This window comes from Schistocerca gregaria, chromosome 2 (assembly GCF_023897955.1).
Source record: "Schistocerca gregaria isolate iqSchGreg1 chromosome 2, iqSchGreg1.2, whole genome shotgun sequence".
Classification (NCBI taxonomy): domain Eukaryota; kingdom Metazoa; phylum Arthropoda; class Insecta; order Orthoptera; family Acrididae; genus Schistocerca; species Schistocerca gregaria.
The window spans coordinates 672,252,405-672,274,443 of record NC_064921.1 but is presented as its reverse complement, the minus strand read 5'-3'; the positions used below and the strand labels follow the sequence as shown (position 1 = coordinate 672,274,443).

Here is a 22,039-nt window from a genome sequence, read left to right as displayed (position 1 = left end):
ACCTTACATCTGCAGAAAGATTGTCAATCCATCACCTAAAAACTGATCCCAATCTCATAAACCTACCTGCTGACAAAGGCTCCACCAGTGTTGTTTTGAACCGCAAGTATTACCTGGCACAAGGACTCTACCAGCTGTCGGTTATATCCACCTACAAACACTGCCACAGTGCCCCATTCCAGAAATCCAGCAGGACCTGAAGTCTCTCCTCAAATCCTTAGGCCCATCCCACACCCTTTCTCCAGAGTCTATCTCCCTCCATACCCCTCCTATTCCTTGCACTCCTACCTTCTACATGCCTCCTTAAGTCCATAAAATGAATCACTCAGCATGCCTCATTGTTGCCAGTTATTGTGCACCCACTGAGAGAATTTCCACTCACGTAGACCAACACCTTCAGTCCCGCAACCTGCCCTCGTACATAAGAAATACCTACCATTTTCTCCACCGACTCTCCACAGTTCCTGCCCTGTTACCAGATGGTGACCTGCTCATCAGTATTGATGCCACCTCCCTTTACACTAACATCTCTACATCCATGGCCTTACTGCTACTGAACATTACCTTTCCCAACACCCAATGGATTCCAAACCAACCACCTCGTTCCTAGTCGCCTTGACCAACTATGTCCTCACCAAGATTACTTCTCCTTTGAAGGCATTACCCACAAACAAGTCCAGGATACGGCTATAGGCACCTGCATTGCATCATCCTACGCCATCGTATTCATGGGATATCTACAGGAATCCTTCCTAAACACCCAGGATCCGAAAACCCTCACCTGGTTCAGTTGCATTGATGACATCTTCACAATCTGGATTGAGAGTGAGGACACCCTAGCCACATTCCTTCAGTACCTCAGCAGCTTCTCCCCCATTCACTTCACCTGGTCCTACTCAACCCAACAAGCCACCTTTCTAGATGTTGACCTCCACCTCAAAGGTGGCTGAATCAGTACCTCTGTCCATATGGAACCTGTTAACCACCAGCAATACCCCCACTTCGACAGCTGCCACCTGTTCCATATCAAGAAGTCCCTTCTGTACAGCGTAGCCACCTGTGGCCATCGCATATCTCAAAATATACTGAGGGTCTCACTGAGGCCTTTACAAATCCTAATTACACTTCCAATTTTTTACAAAAATAATCTCCCATGCCTTATCTTTCCAGTCACCTAACCTCCCAAAGCCCAACCATTCGCTCACAGAGGATAATTCAACACATGACTCAGTACACCCAAGACTAAAGGAACTGAATTACATTCTTTGCCAGGGTTTCAACTTCATCTCATCATGTACTGAAATCAGAAATGTCTACCCACTATCCTTCCCATTACTCCCACAGTGGTATTCCACTGCCCACTGAACCTACACAGTATTCTCATCTATCACTAGGCAACCCTTCTCCCAGTCCCTTGTCTCTTGTCCCATGTCCCTGTAATAGGCCTAGATGCAAGACCTGTTCCATACATCCTCCCACCACCACCTACTCCAGTCCTGTCACTAACATCACCTATCCCATCAAAGGCAGGGCTACCTGTAAAACCAGTCATGTGATCTAAGAGCTCAGGTTCAATCACTGTGCTGCATTCTGCATGGGCATAAAAATCAACAAGCTGTCTGGCACATGAATGGCCACCGGTAAACTGTGGCCAAGAAACAACTGGACTGTCCATGTGCTGATGACACCACTCAACACGATGTCCTTCACTTCAATGACCGCTTCATAGCCCGTGCCATCTGGATCCTCCCCATCAACACCAGATTTTCTGAATTGTGTAGGTGGGCATTCTCCCTGCAATATGTCCTACATTCCCACAACCCTCCTGGCTTTAACCTTCATTAATCATCGTCCTTACCCATATAGCCCCTTCCTTGTTCCCTTTCCAGCACTACACAGCCCTCTATTCCACCAGTGCAACCAATCTCTTTACTTCTCTCCTTTTTCGCTAACTACCCCTATCCCCTGCCCTCTGTGTAACCTCTCGACTGCACCTAGCTGCCCCACTCTCCACCTCGTCCCTGCGTGCTCCCAGCAGCATTGTACCGTCCCCAACCCCTACCATGCTATCCCTCCCCCTCCCAGCGTCACCCTCCTCCTTGCACCCATCTGGTTGCTTCTCCCATAATGCCCTGCTGCCCGCAGTCTGGCTATAGCTGTCAGAGACTGTGGTCGTGTGTGTGTCAGTTGCCTTTAAGTGAGTGTGTCCATGTGGGTATATTTTCTTCTTTTGACATAGGCCTTGTTGGCCGAAAGCTAGCTTTCCAACAGCCTTTTTGTTGTGCCTTTCTGCAACTCAGCATCTCTGCTGTATGGAATGTATTAGTGGATTATCATAATCTCTCTTCTCATAACAATCAATTTGCATGCCTTTGTGATATACGGTATGTCCTTCAGATTATCCCACACCTTACAGTCTAAAGTCAGTAAATCTCAAGATCTGGTTGAATGCTGAATTTGCCTTATTGACCTCCTAATAAAAGATTTCTAACTTTTTATGAAACAGAAAGAAAGTCACTATCTTGTTGGAGTTCAGCAGATACAGCATCATTCTGACACATAATAAGATAAATTAATTTTCGAAGTGAACTTAAAGAGTGATGTCTCCATAATTGCAATGTCAACCATATTGTTAGTCTATACAATGAACAAAGGGCTTTTGTTCTCTTTAAATTCTGAATGTGAATCGAGTTAGTGTATTTCCTGTGATACTTTAAAATACACTTACTTACGTTTCTGCTCAGCGCAGTTGTTTTTTCAAGGAGTTGTAGTGTGTGGCTAGTATGTTAAACTAAGGTCAGTAGAGATATGTAGTTTTTCGTGTTAAGAGATCACAGTGTGAACCTTATTTGCCTACATTTGTAATATAATTTTCACTGCATTAAATGTATTGCTTCATGCCTTGAAATCATTTAACCTATTAAGCCTCACCTCCCCCCCCTCCCTCCCCACTCCCTTGTTTATCTATTGATAATTGTTGTCCTTTAAGTAGACTGCACTTTTTCTAACCAGTTTACTGGAGAATTGGCAAATGTTTCTTCTCATTTCCCAGTCAAAGGGAGTCCCTATAATCAGTGGAACGACTCTTGGGTTATCAAACACAAGATGTGAGGGTATTTGGGGCTGCTCACAATGGTTCTGGATGTCAACCCAATTGCGTTTCTCATCCAGGAATGGATTCATTTGTCCCATTACATAATTAGAGCACTTGTTGGCAGTACAAGCAAGCCCTAACAAAGCACTATTACTGTCTGCCAGTTTGCAATTATGGGTCTAAACAAGGGAGAAACAGTCCACTCATTAGATTTTCATGTTTGTGCACTTAATTTTCATTTACCAATTTGGTATTTGTATACATGATGCAGAATTAAAAGCGAGGTTGGTGATGCCAGACAATGTAAAAAGTGATTGTGCATTGAAGCTCCTCCTCTGCTCCATTTCCTGGAGTACCCTACCAGCCATTCACCTTATGTACCCAGTACAGAAACAAGTCCATGTCATTAAGGCACATAGGAATCCAGGGAAATAAATTAATCAGTGTGGAAGCTCAGTAGATATGCAGTAAACACACTGCTGCACAATGTATATTCTCATATATTACTTCACTGTAAAGGATCTTGTATCAGTGGCAGTTAGAGTCACTGGAAGTGAAGAATACCTGTAGTCTGTGAAATCCACCATAAACATCATTGTGGCAGCTCACTTGAGATGAAATTCAAATTGGACAATGCAAATATAACTGACTTTTCTGGCAAGATCATGCGATCTATGTGACATGTAACTTTCTGTGTTCTTCACCTTAACAAACAGTTTTATATTTTGGTGAGTGGAGGATGCCTGGTTTTACTCCTGTGATCTTATTTTAGCTAATGAAAACACAAATGTGGGAGGTGTTTCCCATAGCTGGGAAATATCTGTGCTTCTTCCTAAATCAGTAGAACGAAAAAAGTAATGAGTCCAACATGAAAGCTCATAAAGTGTTCTGCAAGTCTGCCTAAAGGTCTTTGCCCTATGGCTTTCTTCTCTGACTCTTCTCCCGTCCTTGATCCCTCCTCTCTTGTATAGATGTACCCAACCGATCTCCACTTCTAGTTTCCACAGTAATATCAAGTTCATTACAAAGCTCCGTGAGCTTCCAGTTTTTTCTTGTTTGACATTCTTCTCTCTCATAAATGGTCCATATATCTTCCACAGATTTTATTTCAGAAACCTTTATCTTTCTGTCTGTATACATACCTATTCTCCATATTTCTGCATCATATAGTAATACTGGTAATATCCTAATTTTTATTCCTTTTGATAAAATTTTGGGTGATGGTTTGTTGGGTGAACATGAATGTTGTTCTTCCATTTCTGTACTTCCATTTTCAACATTTAAAAGCTCCTCAAAATATTCATTCCACATTTCCATACCTTTTGTTCTTTCCAAAACTGTATTGGCATTTTAATCTTTAACTAGCTGACAAACTGAGCATTGCCTGAGTATTCATTCTGCCAGTTTTCTGTTAGAAATGAAAAAAAAGAAAGAAAATGAACTGTGCTTGTAGTGTGATATCAAAAACATTTTGTTTCCACATATTCATGAAAATACCTTAGAAATTATACTGCAGACTCAGTGTGAGAAGATCCCAGACAGTATCTGTTCACTGGGTGCAGCTGCTTTGCATGCCTACAACATTATTTTGTAAATGTCTCTATGGCAACACCTCTTCATAGTTCTATAGATGGCTGTTGTTTTCGCCTAGCTGTTTGCATTTCATAGTTTAAAGCTATCAAAAGCACTGCTAGATGTCAGGGATTTCCTTAAGTTGGGTTGACTGAATGAATGTCTTAGTAGTAAAGAGTAAATGTATTAAACTTCATGCACGATGCAACATTTTTGCACACACCTCTGTGTTTATGATGTCATATCTCTTGAACTATGTGTCATACAATGATATATTTGTGTAAGTACATTCAGTGGCATATGTGGATTCTGTATGTGAAATATGTTGTGAATAGAGTTAGTAGCAAAAAAGTAATAAATTTAAACATCATGCATGATGCAGCAGTTCTTCACACATGTAAGTCTTTTACAGTATTGTATCTTCTAATGTGTGTCAAACAGTGATGTAATTCTGTAGGTACAGTCAGTGGCATAAGTGGGTACGGTCAGCAAAATATGTTGCAAATAGAGTTAGTAACAAAGAAGTAATAATTTAAGCATTGTGCTCAGTGCAGCGATTTTCATCTGTCTCAATGTTGATGACACCATATGTCCTGAACTGTGTGGTAGCATGATATAATTTTGTAGGTGTATTTAGTGGCATGTTGTCTGCAAAATTCTTTATGAATAGAGGTGGTAGCACAGAAGTAATAAATATTAATATCATGTGCAGGGTGGCACTTTTTCACAATCTCATTGTTTATAATGTCATCTCTCCTGAAATGTGGTAGGTATGTTGCTCTTACCCCACGCTGATTGTAGCCAGACACTAAGAGAAAAGTGTACCATGTTTGGTTGAAATCGGTCCCCAGATTTAGGAGCAGTACACACCTGTCATTCAACAACATCTTTGCCTATGTACTTCCGCCTCGACTGACATCTCTGCCCAAACTCTTTGCCTTTACAAATGTCTGCTTGTGTCTGTGTATGTGCAGATGGATATGTGTGTGTGTGCGAGTGTATACCTGTCCTTTTTCCCCCCTAAGGTAAGTCTTGCCGCTCCCGGGATTGGAATGACTCCTTACCCTCTCCCTTAAAACCCACATCCTATTGTCTTTCCCTCTCCTTCCCTCTTTCCTGATGAAGCAGCTGTTGGTTGCGAAAGCTTGAATTTTGTGTGTATGTCTGTGTTTGTGTGTCTATCAACATGCCAGCGCTTTCGTTTGGTAAGTGATATCGTCTTTGTTTTTAGATATATTTTTCCCATGTGGAATGTTTCCCTCTATATTCTGTTTCCCTGTTAGCATTTACATATGCTTCTTTGGGTTTTTTGAAATATTCATGTAGGTTATTTTCCTTTGCTACTCCCCCTTCTTTCTCTTTTTGCTCACATTCCTCTGAGAACCATGGCAAATCCCCAAAAAGGTAAGCCAACACTTAAGTAGCTCTTTATAATTTTTAGCGACTTCTTCTGCAGTTACTTGCACAGTTGTTTTTATAATTTCCCACTGACGTTCAATGTCGATGCTGTCTTCCATTGTTAAAAACTCAAATCTATTCTGAAGCTTAATGATATATTTCCATGCCTTTTCATTATCTTTCAATATGTCCACATCAATATTCCATTCTTTTATACTATTTCCTCCACTTGGTTTTCCTGTCACTATCCATTGTTGTACCTTTGTCATGATTAAATAGTGGCCTGTGCCTGCCTTAACTCCTCTTGCGACTTCCACATTCATTACACTGCCTTTGTGCCTTTGGTCTACCAAGACATGGTCTATTTGGTTTTTTGTTCTACCATCTGGTGGTACCCAGATTGCCTTGTGAATGTCCTTCAAAGGAAAGTATGTGCTCATAATCCTTAGATTGGCTGCACTTGTGTAGCTAAGAAGTCTCTGTTCATTATCTCTACTTTCCGTGTGCAAGCTTTCTGTCCCCACTATTCCCTTCCAAATGTTTCAGCCTACTGACTTTAGCATTGGGTCTCCGACAGTTTCATAGAAACTGTTTTTCTTTTCATCCTTTGCTACATCAGTTGTGGGACTTTGTGTAATTACTGTTATATTTTGTAATTTACCTCTTAGTCTTATAGCAGCTGTTCTGTCATCAGTTAGTTGAAAATCAATTTCTTACACTGCTATTCTGTCACTGAGCATGAAACATACTCCATTTTGGAATTTTCCATCTTCCAATTCACTGTAGTATAGAATGTGCTGGTCTGTTTCCAGCTTTTCTGTTCCTAGGTATCTTGTTTTTGTGGTGCAACTACACAACCATCAAGTTCATCTGACAGAATATTAAAATTCCCAGATGCTGCCAAAATTCTAATGTTCCATTTTGCAATCGTAAGTCCTTGATCATAAGTCATTTTTGATGTTCCATATTTCCATTTTCATCCGGGCACATTCTTGATATTTCATAACAGGTTCCTTTTTATGAGACGGGTTGTTAACCCAGTGTCCAACCCAGTCCAACTGCATCCTGGAGGTCCAGTCCAACTATTTTTTCATGGTGGGTATTTTATTTCCTCACTACCCTATAACTCTGCTGGCAGCAGAGCTGACAATCTTTCCCAAATTTCAATGGGAACACTCCCATCGGAGGTCACTGGCAAATCCCTACAAAGGTAATCCAAAACTTTGGTAGCTCTTTTTAGCACTATTTTTAGAATTTCCATGCTTCAGCTAAACTACACAGTCACGGAGGCTGGAGAACAGAAGTCTTATTCATTACAGAATTCTCACACACTTAAAACTGAGGGGATAACGATCAGTCCTCTGGGATATAAATCTTCTTTGTGTCACCCATAAAATTTAGTTCTTGTGGCATGACACATCTCAAAACTGAGCAACACATTTATATAAAAACTGGCAATTTTGGGATATTTCTGTGCATGCCCATCAACTGCATATTTGAATGTGAATCTTTATGGGAGAAGTAGTGAAATTCTGTTTAGATCTTCCACTTTAAATTTAAGGGTTTTAGGCCTATCAGACACATACACCTGTAATTATTTAATGGACAGAACTGATAAACTGTACACAGAGTGACCCAAAGCATATTATTTTGCAGTACTCTGTTTCTTTATCTTGTTCAATTACTTTGGATAGTAACCTTTAGTCCACATTATTTTCTATATCTTTAGCAGTCTGATAGAATGGTGCATTAGCAAAAAAGTCCACAGTAAATACATATCAATTAAAACACAATCTGTGAGTGCTCTACAGTATTGCAGAAGATTTTTTGATTGTGGTTGTGCAATAGTCTCCACCAAGAAGCAGTGGAAGAATCCACTAACTTTGTCAAGTGTGCCTGCACTCCACAGTTAGGACACAGTCCAAAAATTAAGAATACTCAATTGTTTAAAAATTGAAAAGGTAATATGTTTATGAAAAATTTACAAATACACAGCTATACAGCAAACACTATTTTTCAACGCACTCACCTTCATTCTGAATCCACTTTGTGAGCCAAGGGATGAGTTTTGTGATACCTCCATCAAAAAAGTATTCCACTGTCTCTTTGGCCCATTGTTTGATGGCACTCTGGACCTCATCATCTGTAGAAAACTTTTTCCCATCCATGAACAACTTCAAAGAGATGGAAAGGTGAGTATCTGAGGGTTCCAGATCAGGGCTGTGAGCGTTGGGGTTGATGATGTCCTAACGGAGTGAGCTTCTTTGTGGCATTGACTGTGTGGTGATATAAGTGTCATACAACAAGCTCACTGCCTTAGTTTCCATGTCCTTTCTTTTGTTGTGCATCACTCTCTGTAGTTTTTATAGTATTTCACAGAACTGTGCAGCATTAATCATTTCTCCCTGGGAATGTTGTCACAAAAGACCAACACCATGATTTGTTAGGTCAAAATGATGGTTTCGAATTTTTTGCTAATGGTGAAGAGAGAAATCTACACAATAGTGATGGTCTTTTCATCACATAGATGTTGTGGGGCACCCACGTTTCATAGCTAGACATAACAGAGTTAAAGAATTGGTCACTTCCTAATTCAAAGCACTCAAGAAATTCACCTGAAAACTAATTCAAAGCACTCGAGAAATTCACATGAAGATGTGGCTCTGTTGACATTGTGTTGTTTGTGAAATGGTTTGGTTTACACATCACACACAGGTTTTGAAAACCAAGAGTTTCAGTAATGATTTCATGCAGAAGAGACCAGGAGATTTCTGAAAACGTTGCATTTGTCTTGCCGAAAGTTAATTGATGGCCACCACAAATCATTTCCTTGACATTGTTCACTATCTTATCAGTCACGATTGTGGCATGCCCACTCATTTGTTCATTGTGTACATTTTTTCTGCCAGTTTGAAGCTTACAACACCACTTGTACACATTAGTACAATTCATCAAATATTCCACAAAAAGAATTTTGATTTTGTAAAAAAATCTGGCTGGCACATTTCCAGTTACAAGAAGAAACTGGTTTACACTTCTCAGCTAGCAACTGACAGGATTCAGAATAGACACACTCATTTCATTGTGGCACAACAAGAGTTTTCAGCCAACATAGACAAACAATTTTACATTCTATTTATGACACTTTGGTCAGGAACACAGAGCATGCAATTCTGTCTGAAAAAAAAAAAAAAAAAAAAAAAAAAAAAAAAAAAAAAAAAAAAACAAGCTTTTGAATGTCTCAGGCTCAGTACTGTACGTAGTGGACATGTCTTATTTGTTTACTTTTCAGTAAATAACAAACTAAATGCAAAGTGCACTTATCATCATAGTGAAAAGCATACATTATCAGAATAGGTGAAATGTCATTAATGTATTAGTTATTAACTATGGGTGAGTTATATTCATAAGAGAAAGATATTTTGCTGCCATTGTGATATATAACACAAAACTATTTAAGTCCAGAAATAATGTTCTGTGTATTATGGAGCTCAACACCAGCGGTTTCTTATATATGTTTTGTACATAAATGTTGACAAAAAGTAAGTAGAACAGGATAGGAATGGATGGTGTATTTCCATTTTCAAATACCAGTACCATTATTTTGCATTCCCTTTTTTATGTTACAGCTAATCAGAAGTCTGGAAACAAAGACGGTGGAATGGTCCTGGCTTTGTTTCGTCACCTGTTAAACCCAGCACAGGTTATTGACTTGGCTGAACATTCACCAGAGGCAGCACTTGAGTGGTGTTGCTTCTTGAATGAGAAGGGAATTTCAACACGTTTGCTTGTTGCTGGTGGAGATGGAACAATAGGCTGGGTGCTGAATGCTGTTGAAAAGAAGAACTTGATGGTTAGTTTCACTTGTAATTCTGTTATGCCAGGATTGTGTGTGATGGAAGAGAATGTGAGCTTACTAGCTACTGAAGTATGAATAACTACAGCAGTGAGCAAATCGAATTTTACTGTTTCATTTTCATACCTCTCAAATTATTTTAGCAAGGGTACTAACACACACACACACACACACACACACACACACACACACACACACAAACTAGAACAGGGACCGCTACAGAAACCCTTACAGGCAACCCAAAAGTAGAAATTAACAGGTTTCATACGTTTTGAAAATGATTCATATTTCTGGAGGGAAAGAAGGGGGGAAACTGGTAGAGTTAAAAAAAATATATACAACTAAAGGATAAGAGGATAGAGACAACTGTACAAAGAAATCAAAAGATGCAACTGTCTATAACAATAGATATTAAGTAGTTGAAGAGAGGCCTTATTATGACAAGTAAACCACAGAGCTGAAGGAGGAACTGAGTAAGGAAAGGTTTGAAAGTAAATGTGAAATAAAAACAAAGAAGATAAGTGTGGTATTTTTATCCTTTTGAGGGTCTTTCCCAACAACAATACATTAAGCTCTCCATGTGACAACTAGCCCTGAGGGAACCAGAAGTAGAATTATTGATTTACACTTTTTTGTGTTTACAGAACCTTTACAAAATTGTAACACATCTGCTTAGGGACATGAAAAATCATTTTATTTTATGACCAATTTTGGAGCAATTTTCTGCCACTTTCGGTATTATATTCTGCCAGTTTTGCCATTATGTTTTGCTGATTGTGGTATTATTTACTAGCAGCTAATTTCTTAACCACCTAATGTTCTTTATTTTTTGTCTTTTCTTTTCATTGTAATGTTGAAGATAGACCCAGTACCAGTTCAAGAAAATTTTTTGCCATCCAAGCAACTTATCATTTGGTACCTCCCCTTTGCCTTTCACCTGCACCAGTTTTTGCTACAGTTGTGATATACACTGTATACAAATCTTGCACTCGGGCAACCTCCTTAGTTTGGCATTGCAAACGGCTACTGCTAGTTGTGATATGTCCTGTATATAATTCCTGCAGTTGTGCCATTCTTTCAGCATGACGTGCCAAGCAGTGACTTCTGTTGTTTGGACCCTAAACTGGTTCTGAATATACTATCATTTACGTTATATTTATTGGCAACTCAGCTCATATTTATTTATAATATAAGAAAAAAGAAAAAGAATTGCAGGATGTGTTGAGTTGCATGACCAGTTTAATGAGTAGATAATATGGATTCAGAGTAAATGAAAGAAAGAAAAATAATGATGAGTAGCAGAAATGAGATTAGCAATAAATTTAATATCAAAATTGTGGACCACAAAGTAGACGATGTGAAGGAATTCTGCTTCCTAGGCAGCAAACTAACCCATGATGGATGGAGCAAGGAGAACATAAAAAGCAGACTAACACTGGTGAAAAGGCCATTCCCGGCCAAGAGATTTCTAGTAGTATCGAATATAGCTCTTAATTTGAGGAAGAAATGTGTAAGAATGTACATATGGACACACAGCTTTGTTTGGTAGTGAATCATGGACTGTAGGAAAACCAAAAAAGAAAAAAATCAAAGTGTTTGTAATGTAGTGTTACAGAAAGATGTTGAAAATTAGGTGGACTGTTAAGATAAGGAATGAGGTGGTTCCCTGCAGCATCTGCAAAGAGGAACATATGGAAAATACTAACAAAAAGAAGGGACAGAATGATAGTACATGTGTCAAGGCATCAGGAAATATTTCCATCATGTTAGAAGGAGCTGTAGAGGTTAAAAACTGTTGCAAAAGTCTGAGATTGGAATACACCTAATAAATAATTGAAGACATGGGGCAAGATGAAGAGATTGACACAAGAAAAGAATTCTTGGAAGCCCACATCAAACCAGTCAGAAGAGCAGAGAGACAAAAAATCATTTTTATTAAACCCATTTTGTCTGAACTTCACACATTTCCTGCCTACATACTTAAGATCAAAATATGTTTCCTAGGCTGTTGTAACCAATCATTGTCAAAAGAAGACAGTATACAATGTTTATTTATAGAGACCACATTTCTGTTCTGAAAATGTGCAGATATCGTACAGTAAATACCTATTACATTATATGATGCTGACAGTTTATGAAAAGGGTAGATTGCTACTCACTATATAGAGGAGACATTTAGTCACAGACTTGTTGTGCCTGTCTGCTGTACATTTGAGTTTTCAGGCAAAATGGTTCTTCTAAAATAGAAAATGCACACACTTTCATACAAGCTCAACAACACACACACACACACACACACACACACACACACACACACACACACACACACACGACCTTGTGTCTGGCCTGTGTGTGTGTGTGTGTGTGTTTTCTACTGTAGAAGAAGACCTTCGACCAAAAGCTCAAATGCATAGTAGACTTTTTGTTGTTTCTGTCTATGGCTCACTGTTTCCTTTGTATGGTAAGTAGCAGACTTTACTTTTAGTAATATTGTCGTTGTTCCGTCCTGGATTTTCTATTATATGGTACTGTTAATAATATAAATTTTGATTGGCTCTTGTAAGAATTTTTTTGTGCAGCAATTGGAGTTTATCATGAATGAATCATTCAGGCTCCTCTTAAACTTTATTTTATTAGTGGCTAAACTTTTTATGATTGCTAGCTAGTAATCAAAGATATATGTTACTGATTTATCAATATCCTTCCAGACAAAAGTATATGATTTTAATTTTTAAGCAGATTTTTTTAAATTACTTGTATTGATTTTGTAAACAGTCTCTCTCTCTCTCTCTCTCTCTCTCTCTCTCTCTCTCTCTCTCTCTCTCTCTCTCTCCCCCCCCCCCCCCCCCCCTCTGCACTTGTGCGTGTTTTACTAACAAAAAAATTTTGCAAATTGCCATTCAGATGTTCTTTTTAGATGTTATAACTGTCGGTAAATTAGTTTAGATTCCCTTGTAGAAGTCACAGATGGAGCTGTGTGTGACAGTTTTCTCAGTTAATGACCAGAACCCTATAGCTTAATGTGTATTGTTTACTTTATTTTTTGTCTGTATGACCATATGATCTTCAAACATGTAACTTTATTAAAGGAAAAATAATTGAAGATATTGAATGAGTACTAGTATGGAGGTGTTTCAGTATGAGGCATTATTTTCAAACTACTCTGAATTGACTCTTTTCTGTTGATAATGGTTATTTACATTCATTCTGTCATTACTTGTCAGTTCCTTATTCTCTACTATATTTAATTCAATGTGAGTTAGTGTTTTCACTTTTAATTTCTGGCAGCAGGTATCCAAGTAACAATGCTGTGTTTTACAGTGTGCTCCAGCACTAGCAATAGTACCTCTTGGAACTGGAAATGACCTTTCCCGAGTTCTAGGATGGGGAAAGGAGCAGCCTAGTCCCTTGGATCCATCAGCTGTGCTTGATGAAGTGCAGAAAGCTGAAATTGCAAAGCTTGACAGGTAAGGCATTTGCAGTCACCTATAATAGTCATTTTCTTGTTTAGCATTTCTTGTTACAGCTACAATGAAAAGTCAAAAATATGCATTAAGAAAGTGTCTTAGTATTTGTAGTGCTGCATTTCCATCTTCATTGGACTGTAACTTACAATAACATTACTAGCTGCCCACATGAAGAAACTCATATCATTATTTAGCAATTTCTTGATTGATGCTGTCTCCAGGGAAGATACCAGGCAGTACATCTAAAACAAAAGTTTTTAATGATATATGATTTTGATTTAATAAACGAAAATCTATATGAAAAAACAAGTTATGAGACATAATTGTTTGCCAGTACTTATCTTAAGGAGGTGAACGATATAATACCATTGATAGACGCATGAAAAAGTGAAACAGACACACTACATTTTGCCTATTTCTGAAGACTGGATGGTGTATCCCCTTTACTTTTATATATACCTATCAGCAGTACCATACTCTGTAGGTAAGTACTGATCAGTAATACTATCTTGTGATTTATTTGAAATCTGAATAAAAATAGCTTTTGTACAGTTAATAAGTGTGTCTGGGCTTGAAAACATGACAGAATATTATATTTAAACTTTAATCGAAACAGCACTATTTTGCTACATCTGATTTCACCATTTTTCTGTATGAGCAAGAACATTTTGCTTCTGATTCATTGAGTTCATTGTGCATAGTGCTTTTGATTTCAGGTTCTGTTTTACTATTTCTTCATGAACCATTTGCCTGTATCATCTTTCCTTATCTTCACACTAATTTAACTACTCATTTCAAAAGCCCTACTTCAGCGCGTTTGCACTTTGTTTATTGCTTATTCTTTTAACAGCAAATGAATTCTTCCTAAAAGAAAATGAAGACAGCAGGTATTTAAACGGACAATTGAAAGCAGATCCATGAGACTCCCTTTGACAGGCATTTAATACTCAATCAGCAGTCAGCAGTCTTGCCAAATAAAATGTAAAAGAGATCAAAAGGGTCATTAAGTCACTAAGAAGCAATAAGTCTTCTGACTATTGCAGTATTTCAACCAAAATACTAAACTTTTGAGCTGGGTTGATGATAGTGATGTGCATTGGTATGTTAATGCTTGCAGGAATTGTTCGGTGCATTTAGTTTTATAAAAGTACAACAGATGTCAGTGCAGTTGCTTTAGACACTGGGAGGTACTGTATTCAACTTTGTTCATGCTTGTCCAGGAATCCCATAACCTAATGGCCTGTCTGTTTAATTATGCAGTTGCCACTCAGCCGTCCACTGCAGAATCGTGGCATATGGTCATTGGCGTAAAGAGAGAGAGAGAAGCTAAGTTATTTTCCAGTAGTGTTTGGAAAATATTTTCACGGAACAGGATGGAAGACATGTTCACTTCGTCTACGGTAGGGGTAGCTGTGGTCTCTTCTCTTTCATTTTTCACTATGACCCATATCTGAACATACCTAAGTGTCAGTTTCGAAGCATTACCAGGTTCAAAGAAAGATGCCGTAGCTAAAATGTGTGTAGAAATCTACACTAGTTTATGTTCGTATCTGTTGGAAGATTTTGCATTTGATGCTGTTAAAGTAAACAAATCAGGACCATGTGTTTCCCATCCTCTTCTACGGTGGTGCTTGGTTTGGTGAAATTCTTTGCTCGTAAGAGTTTCTTTTGCATGCTTTTACTCTCTGAAGATTTGTTGCTATGTATCATCTTTTTAGATATTAAAGCAAAAAGATCACTTTTCCTAAAAGTGTTGTGTTCTTGCTATAAAAAATATATCCTAAGTTCGCCACTGCAGGTTAGTGACACAAATTTGAAAATTTCCGGTAGTGACAGCCAGAGATTGTGTTCGTGTGGTGAGATTTACATTTGCTGGTGTGTGTGTGTGTGTGTGTGTGTGTGCGTTTTGTGTTGATTATTCTGATGAAGGCCTGTTTGGCCGGAAGCTTTGTTTGACAGTCATTTTGTTGTGCCTGTCTGCAGTTCAGCATCTCAGCTATATGGTGAGTAGTAACCATCCTTTTCATAATACTGTCAATGTTATGTTTTGCTATGATTCAGCATCTCCTCTATAACATGAGTAGCAATTTACCATTTTCAGAATTTATTATTGCTTTACACAACAGAATAAATAAAAACAACTACTATGCAGAGATTGGAATGCAGATAGGCATAAATTTTAATTTGTGTTCGTTCCTTTCTTCAGGTGGTTTCTAAATATTGTTTTACAGTTATTGACATACTGGGATTGTGTAATATTTTAATTTGATTCTAAATGTTTTGACTTTTCATCACCTGTTGTGAGGACTCAATGTGTGTAATCACATCTTGAGGGCTATCTCTGTGGAAATATCTTGAGAAACACTGCCTGCGAAAGGCAAAGGTCCCAAGGCGAAAGGCAAAGGTCCCAAGTTTGAGTATCGGTCCGGCACACAGTTTCAATCTGCCGATAAGTTTCATGTTGGGAAATGGTTTTAAGGAATTGAATGATCTCTTTCTGCAACTTCATTAACATCTCTGTGTATATGGGCTACATTTCCCCATATGATGGATGCAGGAAGTTACTGGAGAACACCTGGAAGCATACCATTAATTCTTTCCTAAACATTTGCATCATTAGTTACATGCTAGTGCCTTTTTTTAGATTTTGTTGATATGATACATGGCATGTTCTTATCAGCTGTAACTTCTCTTACAGCTAAGTACTCGAGGTTAAGACAGTTATCATTTGGCTTTATTGATCTGCGTAAATTTTGTGTTCTTTCAATTTACAAAAAAATTGCTTTCCAAGATGTACATTAACTTTATTCATATGTAGAAAAGTTGGAAATTTTATTTGTTCAATTATTTCCTTCATAATTCGGTTCACGTCCATCAAATACAGGTCAAATGAAGACCTGGCTGTAGCTTTATGGAATACTTTTATTTGCTATTGGCCAGTTTCAACCTCCTAGTCGATGTTGATCATTTGCCTATTAACACAAAACAGACAGACATGAATCAAACATGTAAATAACAAGATAAATCCTAATTATAAAGTGTCAGGTAATAACATTAAAAATGTTACACTTACATGTAAGTGGTCATGTTCTACTGTTTGTAGACCATACATGAAGTCAAAAATATTGCAGAGAATGCCATAGCATGTTCCAGCTAGCACTGTTGAATATATTCATAATGTAGTCATGATCAGTGTTGTGATGAATATAAACTAAATGTACTTGAAACTGAATCTTGTCATTATATAAATCACATGCCATGGCATTTTGACAGCTATTATTGAACATTTGTGCTTCTTAGTGTAACTTGGCAGTAACAGTATGTTCTGCAACTGTATCTACTTCTACAACCACATAGATACTACGAAAGCCACCATATGATGGTTGGGGGGGGGGGGGGGGTACCCTGTACCATTGCTAGCCATTTCCTTTCCTGTTCTGCTTCATAATGGAGTGAGGGAGAAACAGCTGTCTGTATGCCTGCTTATGAGATCTAATTTTTCATATCTTATCTTCATGATTCTTACGTGCAGTGTATGTTGGCAGCAGCAGAATCATTTGGCAGTCATCTTCAAATACCAATTCTCTAAATTTTCTCAGTAGTGTTCCTTGAATGTCACTTTCCCTCCATGGATTCCTATTTGAGTTCCCAAAGCATCTCTATAACACTTTATGTGTTGGCCAAACCTACTGCTAACAAATCTAGCAGCCCACCTGTGAACTGCTTCAGTGTCCTCCTTCAATCTAACCTTGTACGGATCTGTAACACTTGAGCAGTTTTCGAAAAAAGCTTGCACCAGCATCCTATATGTGGTCTTCTTTACAGATGAACCACATTTTCCTAAAATTCTACCAATAAACTGAAGATGACCATTCACCTCCCCTACCACAGTCTTCAGATGATCGTTGCATTTCATATTGCTTTGCAACATTACACCCAGGTATTTAAATGACGTGACTATGTCAAGTGGTACACCACTAATGCTGTATCTGAATATTAAGGTTTTGTTTTCCCTGCTCATCCACATTAACTTACATTTTCCCACATTTAGAGTTAGCTGTCATTGATCAAACCAACCATTGATTTAGTCTAAGTCATCTTGTATCTTCCTTCAGTCACTCAACTTTGACAACTTACCGTGCACCACAGCATCATCAGCAAACAACTGCAGGTCGTTGCCCACTCTATCTGCCAAATCATTAGTGTATATAGAGAACAACAGTGGTTCTATCACAGTTCCTTGGGACATGCCTGACAATACTTATACACTTCTTATACATTCCTTGTCAAGGACAGTATACTAGATTCTATTACCTAATAAGTCTTCAAGCCATTCACATATTGGTGAACTTATTCCAAATGCTCGTACCATTGTTAACAACCTGCAGTTGGGGCACCATGTTAAATGCTTTTTGGAAATCTAGAAAAATGTTATATTCCTGTTGCCTTCCATCCACAGTTGGCAGTATATCATGTGAGGGAAGGGCAAACTGAGGTTCATATGAGCAGTGCTTTCTCAAACCATGCTGATTTGTGGACATAAGCTTCTCAGTCTTAAGAAGCTGAGAATATGTTCAAGAATTCTGCAGCAAACCAAAGTTACAGATATTAGTCTGTAATTTTGTAGGTCCATTCCTTTACCATTCTTATATTCAGGATTCACCTGCACTTTTTTTCCAGTCACTTGGGACTTTGTGCTGGGTGAGAGATTTGTGATAAATGCAGGCTAGGTAAGTGACAAATGCCGTAGAGTACTCTTTATAAAACTGGACGGGCATTTTTTCTGGACCTGGCGACTTATTTGCTTTCAAATCTTTTGGTTGTTTCTCTACATCAGGGATGCTTATTTCTACGTCATCCATACAGGAGTTTGTCTGATGGGCAGATGACGGTACATTTGTATGATTCTTCTACATGAGCAATTTCTTGAATGTTAAGTTTTAAACTTTGAATTTTGTTTTGTTGCCTTCAGCTGCTACATCAGGCTGGTCAACTAGGGACTCAATGGAAACCTTAGACCTATTCTGTGATTTTACATAGGACTAAAATTTTCTCAGGTTCTCTGCCATATCTGCTGCTAAGGTATGACTGTGGTAGCTGTTGTATGCTTCGCACACAGATCTTTTCATACACACATGAATCTCTACTAACTTTTGCTTCTCATTATTTCCGCATTCTCTTTTGAACTGAGAGTGCAACAGCCAAGAGTACAGATCTTCTGAACTTCATTATTAAATCATGGTGGTTGTTGTCCTCCTTTATCCACTTACTAGGCTCGTACCTTCCAGACCGTGATTTATAATCGGTTTGAAGTTTACCCACATTGCCTCTGCATCCATCTTACAGGAACTAAGTGATCTCAGTTCAATCTCTACATGAGATGCTAACGACTGCTTATCTGCTCTATCTAGCGGAAACTCTCTGCTAGCCTTCTTGGCTGATTCATAGTTGCTATAATGACATCATGATTGTTAATCTTCATTTCTATACTGACATTCTTGATAAGATCTGACCTATTTGTAGCTACAAGGTCTAAGATATTTCCACTGTGTGTGGACTGCTGAGATAGCTACTCAGGACAGTTTTAGAAAACATGTTCAAAAGTATTTCACACAACTGTCTGTCTGTACCTGCCACAATGAATCTATAGACATCCCAGTCTGTATATTTGGTAGGTTAAAGTTGCCTGCAACTAGTATTGCATGATGTGGGTATTCTTGTGCTACAGAACATAGACATAGAGTGATTCTAAAACAGTGACAGCAGAATTGGGTGGCCAATAAAAAATATCCAACAATTAACTTGGTTTCACCTACAACTGTTATACGTGACCAGATAATTTCACTGTCACACTCCACTTTGATCTTAATGGAGACTATATTTTTTTTGTCAACTGCAGTGAACACTCCCCCTCCTATGGCCTCTAATCTGTCTTTCCAATGTATGTTACACGACTCATTATATATCTCTGAGTTTTCCACTTCAGGTTTCAGCCAGCTCTCGGTCCCAAGAATAATTTGAGCCTGAGAGCTTTCCTACAGGGCAGTAAATTCGGGAACTTTGTTACAAATACTTTGACAGTTTACTGATAAAATGTTAGCAGTTGAGGTGTCTTTACTCTGAACATGGTCTGACTTCATTTGCTGCTTACTGACTGGCAAGTGTTCACCAGTATACGTCAAACCACCATCTAGCCTAAGAAATCCTCATATTCATTCCACAAGTAGTCTGCTACCTGAGTAGCTGCTTCTGTCATGTAGTACACCCCTGACATGTCAAGGGGGGGTCCTATATATCCCCACTTGATAAAACAGGTCTAGAGATCTACAGCAAAGACCATCACAGAGATGATGAAACCTTTTGTTGAGACCCTCAACTCGGTCCCAAACCAAAGGACCTTGATCAGCTCTGGGAACAATGCTGAAAATTGAAAGCTCTGCTTACATCTCATGTTGCTGTTAGTGTTGATGTGGGAACTGGCCAAAATATTGACCATTTATGAATGGTACACCAAAGATATTGTAGACCAATTCTTTATCAATATGCACAGCATCATGCAAATGCAAGTCTTGCTATGGCCAACAGAATGTGTGTTGGTTGCGTGTATCAATGTTAGTACTGTTGCTGGAAAAAGAGTAGGTGCTCAAAAGCCAGTGTGAATGCTGTTTTCTGTTATATGTTACTGTATTCCGTGCATCGATCCGCATTAGGTAAGTGGTTGCTTCTCTCTTATTTTAAATATTGCTCAGGAATTCCCTTGTTATTGCAAATACATGTGTTACATGCTCAGCGATTGTAACATTGAAAAAAGGTACCAGATAAGTTGTGGCTTCGTAAGGTGAACATTTTGTGATTCATTCAGTGTCCAACACAACCATAATAGGCAATACATGTCAAACCCATGATGACTCTCATATAAATCCATGAAGGTGTTTTGCAGTCAGTTATAGCTGGACTCAGCTTGCACTGATCCATGTCTGAAGAGTTTGGAACACAAATTAATTACATCTCCACAGCATGCATAACTATAAATCACAGTAGCACCGCCATACTAACATGCAACTTCCAGTCTGAAGCAATATTTTAATGTGCTATCATGTCACTAATTACCAGATTGCAATTATGACATGTATGTGAATGGGCATCATAGAGAAAGCATTCAGATTAATTTAAATGTAGTTGCGGCTTGTCGTCATGAGCCAGTATAAAATCTAAATCATGACTGTAACACAAAAAAGTTATAGTGTGTCTATCATTAGTCATGATACTACATTATACGTGAGGTTTGCCAAATGGAATGCTCATTTAGAGTTTGATAAGTCACATTTAACTAAAATTTATCAATGATTCATGTAAATCATGGCAATGATTTCTAACATCACAGTAGGAGCATAAGAGGCTTCACTAAGCAATTGACTTTAACAGACTAAATGTTATTGTTGAGCATACTGTATGAACAGGGATCATAATGAAAATAACCATATGCATAATGTAAATGTTTTAAACCTCAGTTCTTAACCAGGTACTTATATAAGTGTCCTATGCTATGAAGTTTAGATATGTAGGTGCCAAATGGCAGTGCTAGTGTTAATTACATTTGAGGTTAATATGATGTTCCCGTTAGACTGACTGTAGAGATTTGGGATTCATTGTGAACAGGATCTTGCTGTACACCTCATGATTGTATATAGTCTTCTATGAAACAAGTAACAGCTAAAATTTGTATGGAGCATCCATGCCTATGGAGTCAGAAGAGTGTGAATGAAACTTTCAAAAAATCCATTATTTTTCAAATCTGTTTGTTCATTTAGAATTTCCATTGGTTGTGTATTAAATTGTCTATAAATTTTATTAGAAGAGATGACAAAACTAAAGGCAGGATATTGTTGCTGAAATGAGAATGTCATTAACATAGTGTTTAGTCAATAGAAATATGTATTTCACACTTGCTTAAATGCTGTGTGTGCAAGGATGTACTGGTACACAAACTCGCTTAAGGGTTTAGTAAGTTCTGAACACTAGTTTGTCGTTCGGAATTGAAACCTACAAACTTTTACAAGTTTCAGACACCATTCTGCCCTTCAGTTATTGTCCACCAAATTGACCATGGAAAACGTTTGAAGTCCACAAACAGTTTAGAAATTTCATAAGTTTCTAGACCTGTTATATGAAAAATGTCAAACCATTTTTTGGTAGCAACTGACATCTGCACAGCTCTTGCCTCATCAAGCTCACACAGTCAACTGACCTTGTCCTATAAGGCCACTGCTCACAAATAGCCTTCAATTTCCCATCACAAAACTCTTAAAATGCAGTTATTAGACATATTATTGCTCAAACTGTACATTTAAAAATATGACGTAACTGCACTAAAACACTGATACTTCTGACAAGATGCAATATGCTTCTTAAATTGCTTTTATAGACAAATCTTGCATATCATCTCTCATTGGTCAGACTAACACAGGTATTATGCATCAGGTGTGAGTATAATTTCACTGGCTTTTATGTGGTGACATTGTTTTTTGCTTGGGTGCTTTGTGATGTATTTGCCTACCATTGTGACGAATTAGTCTAACTTAGTATTATTCAGAATAAATATCTAAACTTGAATATAACTGAACAACTACAGATAGCAATTTTCATTCCGTG

The 22,039-nt window shown here is 38.1% G+C and overlaps 1 protein-coding gene across 14 annotated transcripts in view; it reads left to right on the top strand.

The window, feature by feature from the left end:
* The window catches only part of LOC126334721 (diacylglycerol kinase epsilon-like), a 189,051-nt gene that overhangs the window by 73,613 nt on the left and 93,399 nt on the right, over positions 1–22,039 (top strand). For all 14 annotated transcript variants that reach the window (XM_049997255.1, XM_049997246.1, XM_049997250.1 and 11 more), the window contains 2 exons: positions 9,694–9,917; positions 13,242–13,387. In XM_049997255.1, coding sequence (XP_049853212.1) covers positions 9,694–9,917; positions 13,242–13,387 — 370 coding nt within the window. The remainder of the gene's footprint in view (positions 1–9,693; positions 9,918–13,241; positions 13,388–22,039) is intronic.